The sequence below is a fragment of the Chiloscyllium punctatum genome, chromosome 10, assembly GCF_047496795.1.
Source record: "Chiloscyllium punctatum isolate Juve2018m chromosome 10, sChiPun1.3, whole genome shotgun sequence".
In the NCBI taxonomy this organism is placed as follows: domain Eukaryota; kingdom Metazoa; phylum Chordata; class Chondrichthyes; order Orectolobiformes; family Hemiscylliidae; genus Chiloscyllium; species Chiloscyllium punctatum.
Genome location: NC_092748.1, coordinates 60,111,787 through 60,125,007, shown reverse-complemented (window position 1 = coordinate 60,125,007; position 13,221 = coordinate 60,111,787). Strand labels below are relative to the sequence as shown.

The 13,221-nt window shown below is 41.6% G+C and overlaps 1 protein-coding gene across 4 annotated transcripts in view; it reads right to left on the bottom strand.

Moving 5' to 3' along the window:
- Positions 1–13,221, bottom strand: part of erich2 (glutamate-rich 2) — a 239,014-nt gene that overhangs the window by 204,102 nt on the left and 21,691 nt on the right. For 3 of the 4 annotated variants that reach the window (XM_072579305.1, XM_072579308.1, XM_072579306.1), the window contains exon 3: positions 6,152–6,200. In XM_072579305.1, coding sequence (XP_072435406.1) covers positions 6,152–6,200 — 49 coding nt within the window. Of the gene's footprint in view, positions 1–6,151; positions 6,201–7,259; positions 7,384–13,221 lie in introns of those variants that run through there. The other variant, XM_072579307.1, reaches the window with a different exon arrangement.

Sequence of the window (13,221 nt, the reverse complement as noted above, 5' to 3'; positions counted from 1 at the left end):
AAAGTAAAGGCATGCGCGAGGCAGTGCTTCTGTCTTTCTATCGTGACACTGTGTTCATAGAAACTGACAAATGCTCTTGTGATTGTAGAGGTTTTTCAGGATCTTGTGTAATGCTGGTATTTCTTTAATTTGTGTGATGTCTTTCTCAGTTTAACCTGCAACTTGCAGATTGCAAAGATTAGTTTATTTAACTAGCAGACTCATCAAAATTAGATTAGATTCCCTACAGTGTGGAAACAAGCTCTTCGGCCCACCAAGTCCACACCGACCCTCCGAAGATCAACCACCCAGACCCATTCCCCTACATTTACCCCTGCACCGAACACTACAGGCAATTTAGCATGGCCAATTCACCTAACCTGCACATCTTTGGACTGTGGGAGGACACCAGAGCACCAAGAGGAAACCCACGCAGACACAGGGAGAATGATTTAAACAAACTCTCCAGTAGAACGAGGTGTTTGATCAGTATGGTTGATTAAGGTCAAATCAATCATCCGAATAATCAATTACCGAAATGAAATACTGCCTGCCCATCTCGTTCGGATTATCAAGGTTCCTCTGTAATAGTATCAGGGGTAGGGGGAAAAGCTGATAGTGGGAAGTGTAAGTAGATGAAAATGGGTTGTCTGTGAATAGTTACAAAGTTTGATTGATCGGGCAAACTGGTTTTGCTCTCAGATTAGACTAAATATTAATTTTAATGTGCTGGTATTAAGTGCTAAAATAAAAGACTCAAGTCAGTAATGTTTTAAGTTCAAATGAAACATTCAGAAATTAAATATAGATAAATCTGCACTTAAGTGACCAAAGAATAAGTAACTAGACCATTTAGCAAGCATTTAGTAATCCTTGACATTCTAATTTTCTTGATGGATAATGGAGTACAGTTGATTTCATCATATTTTTAATGGGTAAGAACAGGAAATGTTTTCTATTAGCTTTGGAAACTAAGAAAATACATTTTGTTGAAAGTACTCTGGCTCTCAAGGAGACAGTGATTATGGGATTCTATTTGTCAAATATTTTTAAGTAAAATTTTGTTAAATGGTCATAGTGAAGACTTATACTGATTTAACATTATGTAAATAATTGGTCCTTGTGGGATACCATGCAGTTTATGAAAAGTCTTAAGTTTGAAAAGATTATAAATCGCTTGGTATGAAACAAATGCTGGAGAGAAATTTCTCAAAGTAAATGAATGAATACAAGTCATGACCTATCGAAGTGAAAACAAACGTGTATATTCAAAAACTGTTAAATTCAAGAGGAACAACATCTCACAATATAATGTTTTGTATAGTAGTACAGAACTTTGGTTTAATTTACTTTGCAGTTTTGGTTTGGCATATCAAATATTTTTATCAGTTAGATTGTACATTGCGTGCAGGTACTGGGTGTTAACTGGTGATTCACTTGAATCTCAATAAAAGACAGCCTGGTGGGGCTCTTCTGGTGCAGAGGTAGAGTCCCTACCACTAGAATGAGAGGCTCAGGTTCAAGTCCCACCTATTCCAAAAGTGTGTAATAACATCACCGAACAGGTTGATCAGAAAAACAATTAAAAGATAGACTGAAATTCTATTTTTTAGATGCATGGTTATAATGTGTGGTTCTGAATAAATACAGAATTGTATACATTCCATGGGGCGGCACGGTGGCTCAGTGGTAGGCACTGCTGCCTCACAGCACCAGGGACTCTGGGTTCAATTCCAACCTCAGGTGACTGCCTGTGTGGGCTTCCACCGGTTTCCTCCCACAGTCCAAAATGTGCAGGTCAGGTGAATTGGCCATGTTAAATTGCCCAATGTTAGGTGCGTTAGTCAGGGGTAAATGTAGGGGGGTGGGTTACTCTTCAGAGGGTCGGTGTGGACTTGTTGGGCCAAATGGCCTGTTCCCACCCTGTAGGGAATCTGATCTAAAAAAAATGCTAGTTCCATTTCTATCATTCGCTAAATGGTTTCGCAAGTATAAAATTAAGCATGCAATCATTCCACTGGTTGGCCAACTCTTCAATTTAGGAATACAATACAATTTAGGGGTGACAATGGCCTTCTGGTATTATTGCACAACTATTAGTCCAAAAACTCAGCTAATGTTCTGGGGACCTGGGTTCAAATCCCTCCATGGCAGATGGTGGAATTTGAATCCAACAAAAAGAAGTCTGGAGTTACGAACCTACCGATGACTGTGAAACCATTGCTGATTGTCAGAAAAATCCATCTGACTCACTAATGCCCTTTGGGGAAATAAATCTGCCATCCTAACTAGGTCTGGTCTACATGTGACTCCAGACCCAAAGCAATGTGGTTGACTCTCACCTGCCCTCGAAATGGCCTAGCAAGCCTCTCAGTTCAACAGCAGCTAGCGTCATGCGATAAATGCTGACCAACTAACGACACCCACATTCCATGAGTAAAAAATTTTTCAAGACCTAGTACTGTATCAGTTAGGAGGAGAGGGAACAATTGGTTGGAGAAGATAGCTTTCACTGGCAAGGAAAAGAATATTCTAAAGAGTCAGAATCTAGATTTTTAAGATCCACACAGATTAGGTAATACAGATTAAGGCAATCTGATGGAGGCTTTAATTACTTGAAAGATGCTGTTTTAAAAGTTACTAAACAATGACATCGTACCTTTAATGATTCATCACAAATAAAAAATATGAAACTAATGCTGCACATTCCATTAAACAATAGTACTGCCAATATTGGCAGAAAAGTGACAATTTGGCAAATTAAGATGTCCATTTATTTTTTTAAGGAAGTTTTAAAATGTTCATTATTTATTTAATTACTTTTTCTCAATGAGTTGGAGGATTGAATTAAGTTTCAACTTGTTACCATTCCACTTATGCCTGTATATAGGGCAGTGGTGGGTTACAAATTGCAAGGATAAAATGGGGAAATGCTAAGCTGGGATCTAGCCAAGGGTGAAAGAAGTCAGGTCAGACAAGTAGGAGTTGTTGGTTCCAAGGATGGTCAGGCAGGTAGGAGGGGGAATGTCTCTCTAGCTTTTGTTGGGTCCAGCAGAGGTTTTGGGATGGGGGGTCCGCAAATCTTACGTTTGGCTGTCACCTGGCTGGGTGTCAGGGCTAATGAGTTGGAAAAGTGGTCGGGGCATCAAGACGAGAATGAATTATTATGTCCAGGGAACTGGGTAGGTGAGGAGGTGAAGGTAGCAGGTGTGCCAATTGGGTCAGAGCTTTTCAAGTCCTGCTGTGATGAGAAGAAATGTTAGGTGGAGCCAAGTCCAGTGAGGGATGTATGATGTAGAGCTCAGGAGGTGGTCAGAATGACAAGGAGAAATGGGGTACTGCTGTGTCAGTTCTAGATGGGTCAGGTCAGAGTTTGTAGTCTGCTCAGGTACAGTTGCCAAGAGACCCAAGATTGTAAGATCTCAAGGGAGGTTTCGCTGCAGTGGGGAGTTGGATCAATTGCAAGATAGGAGTTCAGTTTAATAGTAAGATAGAAGAGTTTAAGTTAATCCCAAACTCTTCCTGGACAACAGTTAAACTCAATGGAATCAGAACTGAGGTGCAACTGCAATCTGCATTGCTCCAGTGATTCTCTGGCCATTGGACTGTCTGGCAATCATTAAAAAAAAATAGATTGCTATATAATAAAACAAAATTTCTTAAATTTGTCTATTCTGTTTCTAATACTATTTCATTCATTCTCCTTATCTATTTTTGGGTTTCACATATCTTGCTATCATCTTTGCTATTCTCTCAATTTTGTGCCTCCATCCGTCCTTCCATTTTTTGGAAAGGGCATATAGCAGGAAATTGCACTGCCAAGGGATGATTGCAAATTACAGTTTACTAGTCTTAACATTTCCTTTCCTATCTCCTCCACTCCTCTTGCTTCCCCACTTCAACGCTTCCAACAGCTCCCTTAATCCTTCTGCCATTCCTTCAGTGTCATCTCATTCTGTGCCTTTTTCCTATGCATTACCTCCTATCCATTGTATTGTTATGATCTCAGCTGATTGTATTACTGGACAAATCAGATCCCAGAATGAAATCGGCTAGATAGGTCAGTTTTTTTTTAGTTAATATAGTGGTCATTCACTGAAACGTAGTTACATGAGGTTGCAAAGTATCTTCAACCGCATACCAGAAATTTATGAAAGATGAAAACAAAGAAAAAAAAAGTTATCTAAATATAGAACACAAAATAAAAATGTCTTTAAAATCCTAGTAAAACAAAGTTCTAATTTATTTTCCGACACCATCACTTTACAGCAATTCAAATCCAAGCAGAAATTCAACTTCAAATAAAACATAGAGATTTTTATATTTACAAGTGTTCTTACACAGAACTAAAGACTTTTTATCCTCCCATCACCAAATCAACCATGGTATATCTTTCACCTAATAAACATCATCAGTAAATAACCCATGTTTTACAATTGATTCATTTACATGCAGAATCAAAAAGTGTGGCGCTGGAAAAGCACAGCAGGTCAGGCAGCATCTGAGGAGCAGGAGAGTTGACATTGTGGGCAGAAGCCCTGCAATTGCATGTCCTTGGTGGAGTAGCAGGGGGAGTTGAAGTGGTTTGGCCACAAGGCAGTGGGGTTGTTTGGTGCATGTGTCCCACAGATGTTCTCTGAAATGTTCCGTGAGTTGTCATCCTGTTCTCCAATGTAGATGAGACCACATCAAGAGCAACAGACACAGTAGATAAGGTGTTTGGATGTGCAGGCAAATCTCTGCCGGATGTGGAAGGATCCTTTGGGGCCTTGGATGGAGATGAGGGGAGAGGTGTGGATGCAGGTTTTACATCTCTTTCAGTGGCAAGGAAAGCTGCTGGGAGTGGAGGGTGGGTTGGTGGGAAGTGTGCACTTAACTTGTTCTGGGCCTCCTCACAAATCCTAGCCACCCACACCTGAAGGAAGAATGCCTCATCTTCCGTCTTGGAACCCTCCAACTTGATGGTATCAATGTCAATTTCATCAGTTTCCTCATCTCCACACCACCCAATCCAGATCCAACCCCCCAACTTGGCACCGCTCTCTTGAACTGTCCTACCTGTCCATCTTCCTTTCCACCTCTCCACTCCAACCTCTGCTCTGACCTATTACCATCACTCCCACCTTCATCTATCTATGACCTTCCAAGCTACCTTCCCCCCAGCCCCACTTCTCCTCCTATTTATCTCTCAGCCCCATTCTCAACCCCATCCCCACCCACATTCCTGATTAAAGGCTTATGCCTGAAAGGTCGACTCTATTGTGCCTTGGATGCTGCCTGACCTGCTGTGCTTTTCCAGCAACACGCTTTCAACTCTGAACTCCAACATCTGCAGTTCTCACTTTCTCCTCATTTACTTGCAAAGCCCATTAAGGGGAATGCAAACCATCAAAGGAGAGGGAGGTATTGGAAAGGAACATTATCCTTTCATATTCAAATCTTTAAATTTGATGCAACTGATTCTTCCTAGTTCTTTCCTGTGATCTGTAACATCTTCTTACAAAAATACTCATAAAACTTGCACTTTAGACCTCTAACCTTTTAATAACATGCAGATTTTGAACCAAATACATGCGATCAGAATTTGCACAATCTAAACTTTCTCTGAACTGTTCTAAGCTCCTTTTCAGGAGAGAAACTACATTGCTTTTGACCCAAGTCAGGTTCTTCTCCAAATTGCCATAAAACTTTTAATCTCTGGATTTCTAAACTAAAATTAATCTGAAACAAGATCAAGCTAATGGCCCTCAACATTTAAACTCATTTTCATAAAACAGCACAATACAAACAATCTTCATTTACCGCTCAAAGAGTTCCCATAATCTCTAACAGATACTGGATTAGGTCACTGTTCCAGGCAACTATTCCAGAAGGACTGTTTAACCTAGTTTTTTAAAAATCCTTCCCAAAAGGAACTAACCCCATATGCACTATTTTAAAACCCAAACTCTAAAAATGACATAGATAAATCAGCTAGCTTGCATTAAAGTAAAATCCCCTACCCCTTTGTGCCTTGTTGTACCACATATCATTCACCCTTCCCAAAACCTGAAGAAATGCCATACATTTACATAATAATTACTGTTTACAGAGGATTTATTTTTTGCAAAATTTATTCCTTTGTTAATACCAACTACAGATTTGCTTAAAAAAAACAAAAACCACAACCTACCCTCTGGAACAAGTTCTTCCAATCTTCCTGGTGGTCCAAGAGTTGAACTCTGTTAAATAGGTTAACAATATTATTGCATACACAAATACATGAAAAAAACAACAGCACAATTATAAATTGACAGTCCCAAAGTTAAAGCAATCCAATTTGGATTATTTGACTTTCAGTTCTTGAGGGATTGATAGCAAAGGCAGGTTTAACTGTGGTGGAGCAAAAATTTGCAGCTGGTCCACTCCTTTCACCACAGGAAGAAAAGTTAGTGGCTAGCCAGAAGGCCAAGAACAAGCCTGCCCTGCAGCTCTGAGGGTGAAGGGTTGCAGGTAGGATCAATTCGTGCCACCCTGCCTCCTCCACCCAAGTTTAAGGTATTTCCAACCACTGGATTAGCTGACACCTCCAACAATCCTATCTGCATTAAAGCTCCATATGTGGCGCTGCTGAGACTGCAGCCCCAGCCACAAAGGAGGCCCAATGGAACCCCAAATCCAGGATTTTGGATAGGAAAGGACTTTGGGGGAGTGGGGCACTATGATTTGATGTATGGCAGGTAGAAAGAAAGGCGAGGATAGGGGTTACCAGTTGCAAAGAGAACCTTCCAAAGATACTACCCATTGCTCCCTACACTGTTAAAACTTTTAAAAATGGGTTGATCCTACCCCTCTGAAAGCACATCCAAAGGGACATACAATATTTAGCCCATTATCTGTAAATAAAAATCAGCTATTTTGTGGTAATTTCCTGAAAAAAAATATGCTTTTGTTACAGCAATGACTATCACAGCTGCTTAAACAAATATATATTTTAGTATCCACATAACTCATTTCACCTTCATGAAAATTAAAAACATGGGACAGTTATTGTATCATTCCCATTTCCAAACACAAGCTTCAGTAATTTTTGTATTTCTTAAAAAGTGAATGGTAAAGGAAGATTTAGAAATTTCATTCTTGTAATAGCATGTCTTTCTATTAATCATAAGTAATAGCAGAAATGACCTCAAAAAGCAGTCAATAGTATACTTAGCAATAAAAATATTCTTGTAATATCAAAATGATTTGTTTTATTATTAACATTACCACTCAAAGCAAATAATTGATACTTTACTTACCCAAATAGTTTTCCAATTATAAATAAGCAACAAGATAATATCTTCAATGAATTTTCACTCTGAATGGTGTGTAGACAAACAGCTGACAGCGAGAGAGATCTGGTCTCTTCGAGAACAGAGCCTCAGCAGCCTCAGACATCCCATCAGGAGGAGGTAGCCAGTGCAGCAATGGCTCAAGCTGGTGTCATGAAGCTACGAAACACTCTTACTACTTTACCTTGCTGACAAGCAAGAATACGATTTACTTATGGGGGTACTCTTCAACTGGAGAGCCAGTTGATATCCAACAGTGCATGTACTGTGCACACTTCACTCAGTGTTCACATAAATGATAGTCAGAGTCCTATGCATATTTCATATATTAAAAGCGGTCACCAGCTAGCTCAGACAACTGCTACAGCCACAACTCAGGGAAAGAAGGAGATGATCACATTGTGGAGTGAATGATTAACTAAAACTTTACTCTAAGACTAGCTACTGTGTACAAGGAGCTATGTCATAGTGACACCAAATCAAATTGAGCTAGAGCATGAGTCTACAGGGTTCCTGAAGATCTCTTTTCTTATCATCCCTTATACATAATCATTTCATTTAAAACTGTTAATACTCACTTACATGAGTGTATATCGGATTGTATTAATTATACCAGTTGCAGAAATGGTGCAGTATGGAATTCATTGAATCATAGATACTCTACAGTGTGGAAACAGGCCATTAAGCTCAACACGTCCATACTGACCCTCCACAGAGTATCCCACCCAGACCCATTTCCCTACCCTACTACTCGACATTTCCCCTAACTAACGCACCCAACCTACACATCTCTGAACACTATGGGCAATTTAGCATAGCCAATTCAGCATAGCTAACCTGCACATCTTTGGACTGTGGGAGGAAACCGGAGCACCCGGAGGAAACCCACGCAGACACAGGGAGAATGTGCAAACTCCACACAGACAGTCGTCTGAGGCTGGATTTGAACCCAGGTCCCTGGCACTGTGAGGCAGCTGTACTAACCACTGAGCCAGCATGCTTTCTAATACTTTTGGTACACCTTCACATCATTAATAATGAGCAACATGTAAAGTCGCTTCCCACCTCATCTTTTCTGTATGTCTGCCTCTCTCCTTCTCAGCTTAGCATTTCTTCAAATAAAAAAAATTTAATAGACTTTAGAAAAATTCAATTCATTGTTCAGTTTGTATTCAAACTATTACAAGGCCAGATAAACTGAAATATTGCTACATACAGAGATATGCAGGTTTTGAGGCATTGTGGCAGCATCCCTGCCTCTGAACCAGAAACCTTGGATTCAAGTTTTGCAATTTGTACTTACAGAGTTACAACTTTGCTCAAAAACTGCATGAATCCATGTAAGACTCTGTTAACTCACTTTTTAGATTAGAATCAGTCTAAATATGATGGCACAGACAGGGAACACAGGGGGCTAACACCTTCAACATCTTATCTTCTTCACTATCCACTTACACCACCTATATTACTGTCATCTGCAAACTTACTAACCATTCCTCCGATTTTCATATCCAAATCATTTACATAAATGACAAAAAGCAAACAGGCCACCCAAAATAATTTATTTATGATGAACTTCAATAAAGTGGCTATAAATTAAAGCATGACGAGAAATTAAAGCCAGCCTTGACTAAATTGACTGTGTCAATCCACACACTGCAGAATCCAGACAGGCTGCAGCTGTCTACAGATGGTTTGCATTAAAACTTGACATTGCAGACTCTGCAATATGCACCTAAAGTTGAACTTGAATGGGAAAATGCAATGTCGCCATTGGGACAATTGGGAGCATCGAGTCATTCACTGGACATGGAGGTGCCAATGCCCTATTTGGAGGAAACTACGTGCATCCAGCTTCTGGATTAGTGGTGCTGGAAGAGCACAGCAGTTCAGGCAGCATCCAAGGAGCTTCGAAATCGACGTTTCGGGCAAAAGCCCTTCATAGCACGTACCATAATGGACGCATAAGGGCCACCCTGCCACCCAACACCTGGATGGTTTGATTGATCAGGGTAATCGAATCTGATCAATCCATTGGCAGATCCTCAAGAACCTCACAAAAGGGTGCAAAGACTCGGAAGTATAAGAATCACCACAAAACCCCACTCAGGGCGGTAACTGGAGAACCACCGAAAGAGAAAAACCCTCTAACACCATCAGAAGATGAAGAAGACATCACCATGTGGAGCCATGCCAAGTTCAAGTGTGCCAAGTTCTAGTGTGGTGTTATATGATCACACAAAGTTAAGTATAAGATAGAGTAGTCGTGTATATCATTAGTTCATAGTATATTTGTTGTTCTAGTATTAATTGTGTTCAATAAATGAATAGTATTCTTCATACGAGTCGACTCACACTTCATTTTCTGAATATAAGAATTTAAACACACTGTCTGGTAGATACACCACAGTGGACCCAGTACCAATCCTTGTAGCACAGGCCTCCAGTCCAAAAAGCAACGCTCCAACACCACCCTCTGTCTCCAACCTTCAAGTCAATTTTGTATCCAATTGGCTACGTCCTCCTGGATCCCATGTGATCTAAATTTGCTAACCAATCTACCATGAGGCCCTTGTCAAATACATTGCTTAAGTCCATGTAGACAATTTCCACCACTCTGCCTTCAACAATCTTCTTTGTCACCTCTTCAAAAATCAAGTTAGTGAAACATGGATCCCATGCAGAAATGGCAAGTGTAATTAAGATAATGGTCAATGGTAGCCCCCAGGATGTGATAGTAAAGATTCAATGATGATAACACCATTGAATGTCAAACCTCCATTATATTCTTGAGTAAGTTAGATGCCATTCTCACATTTAACCTACATACTAGCTATGGATTTCCAGTCCTCTGTGGTTTGTTTGAGTCTTGGCTTCATAACCTTGCAACCACCTCGCCCTTCATCATGGAACTCTACCTCTCTTGGCTCACTGAACCTCTCACCCTTTTCTCATGCTGGGTTCCCAATAATGAACAGACCAACAGCCTGAAGTCTTGTTTTAAATTCATTAATGGCATGTGAGTGTTGATGACAAGCTTTGCAAATTTTTAAAGTGGTTATTGGAACTTCTTTTGCTGCTGAAATAAACTGAAACTGTCTTTCTCACCTCAGTGCTTTGAAATTACTTTCATACACCCGTGAGAATCAGATGAGAGCCCAGATTTCCATTAAGGCTTTACTTTACTGGAGCAAGTGCACAGAAAGAAAATCTTTGTTTGATTGACAGATTTACAAGTTCTTTCTTTGTGAGTTATTTTGTCACTAGCTGAACATTTACTTACATAAGATAATAAGGTATCAAGTACTAAAAATTTGTCATTGGGAAGGCCATATTGTGCCGTGGTAGTGTCTGTATTTTTGGGCCAGAAGCTCTGGTTCAAATTCAGACTTCAGTCCTTATAGACATGTAAGTGTGTCATAACACATGCAAATAGGGTGATGCTGAATCTGTAAATCATTCTGATACACCTACAGCAGGAGATTCAATGATGGGGTGGAGTGTGCTCGGGTCAGCCACAACTGTATGGTAGCTGTAGGGCAACAGGACAAACGATAGAACAGCCTTTATTGTCACATGCACGTGAATGAGTACAGTGAAAAGCTTATCATGACACCTTTTAGTACCATCTTAGGTACAAGGTACTTAGGTGCAGATACTTTTAAGTGTTTTCACAGAATTGGAATAATAAAATTAAAGATGCCCAGGAATAGAGTTTAAAAGTTCAGAATGAAAATATAAGTGCTCAAGTTATAGTCATAGAGAGGCACAGCATGGAAACAGATCCTTTGGTCCAACTCGTCCATGCCGGCCAGTTATCCCAACCCAATCAAGTCATACTTGCCAGCACCTGGCCCATATCCCTCCAAACCTTTCTAAATACCTTTTAAATGTTACAATTGTACAAGTCTCCACCACTTTCTCTGGCAGCTCATTCCATACATTTATCACCCTCTGCATGAATAAATTGCCCCTTAAGTCTCTTTCAGATCTTTCCCCTCTCACCCTAAACCTATGCCTTCTAGTTCTGGACTCCCCCACCCCAGGGAAATAACTTTGTCTATTTACCCTATCCATGCCCCTCATGATTTTTTAAAACCTCTATAAGGTCACCCCTCAGCCTCCGAAACTCCAGGGAAAACAGCCCCAGCCTGTTCAGCCTCTCCCTATATATAGCTCAAATCCTCCAACCCTGGCAACACCCTTGCAAGTCTTTTCTGAACCCTTTCAAGTTTCACAACATCTTTCCGACAGGAAGGAGACCAGAATTGCACGTAATATTCCAACAGTGGGCTAACCGATGTCCTGTACAGCCGAAACATGTCCTCCCAACTCCTGTACTCAATACTCTGACCAATAAAGGAAAGCATACCAAACACCTTCTTCACCGTTGTGGTTCTGTTCGCCGAGCTGGGAATTTGAGTTGCAGACATTTTGTCCCCTGTCTAGGTGACATCCTCAGTGCTTGGGAGCCTCCTGTGAAGCGCTTCTGTGATGTTTCCTCCGGTATTTATAGTGGCCTGTCTCTGCCGCTTCCGGTTGTCAGTTCCAGCTGTCCGCTGTAGTGGCCGCTATATTGGGTCCAGGTCGATGTGTTTGTTGATAGAATCTGTGGATGAGTGCCATGCCTCTAGGAATTCACTGGCTGTTCTGTTTGGCTTGCCCTATAATGGTAGTGTTGTCCCAGTCGAATTCCTGTTGCTTGTCATCTGCGTGTGTGGCTACCAAGGATAGCTGGTCGTTTTGAACACCAACTAGCCACGAAACGATACGACCAGCTATCCTTGGTAGCCACACACGCAGATGACAAGCAACAGGAATTCGACTGGGACAACACTACCATTATAGGGCAAGCCAAACAGAGAACAGCCAGGGAATTCCTAGAAGCGTGGCACTCATCCACAGACTCTGTCAAACACATCGACCTGGACCCAACATACCGGCCACTACAGCGGACAGCTGGAACTGACAACCGGAAGCGGCAGAGACAGGTCACTGGAGGAAACATCACAGAAGCGCTTCACAGGAGGCTCCCAAACACTGAGGATGTCACCCAGACAGGGGATGAAACGTTTGCAAGACAAATTCCCAGCTCGGCGAACAGAACCACAACAACGAGCACCCGTGCTACAAATCTTCTCCCAAACTTTGAAAGCCTTCTTCACTATTCTATCTACCTGTGACTTCACTTTGAAGGGGCTATGAACCTGCACTCCAAGGTCTCTTTGTTCAGCAACACTCCGGAGGACTTTACCATGAAGTGTATAAGTCCTGCTAAGATTTGCTTTCCCAAAATGCAGTCCTTTATCAACATGAGTCCATGCCTGCCGGGTTTTAAAACACTGCCTCCATGTGCTGGCCTCTGTCCAGGACTAACTGTGCTGCTGCTCCAGGCTCCGGCCACAACTCGCTCTGCTCCCCACTCTAGGACTCGGCCCATGCTTGCTCTACTATTGCTCCAGGCTCGGGCCACAACCTGCTTTGCTCCCCACTCTAGGACTTGGCTCATACTCGTTGTTCTTGTTGCTCAAAGGTTCCGGACACGGCTCACTCTACTCCCCGCACCAGGACTCAGCCCAACAACTCAGCCTGCGCTTGCTCTGCTCCACTCCAGGCTTTGCTGCAACTCACTTTGCTACTGCTTTGGGCTCTGGTCATAACTTGCTTCCCTTTGTCTCGCCTTCAGGGGGCGAGGGGGCGAGAGGGGGAGGAAACACTGCTGCAAAGAGGGAAAACACTAAAGAAAAGGAAAAGGAATTGGTGAGCAGAGGAACTCCGGCTGGTGTGTATAACTGCCGCTATCTTGTAAACTGTTGGCCATGTTGACATGTCAAAAGACTCCATTGGCTCATTCTGGCATAAGGATTACGTCTTTTTATTTTAGGAACTGTGGACTGAAATAAGGAAGAGCTGTTTTAAAGCCAGTATT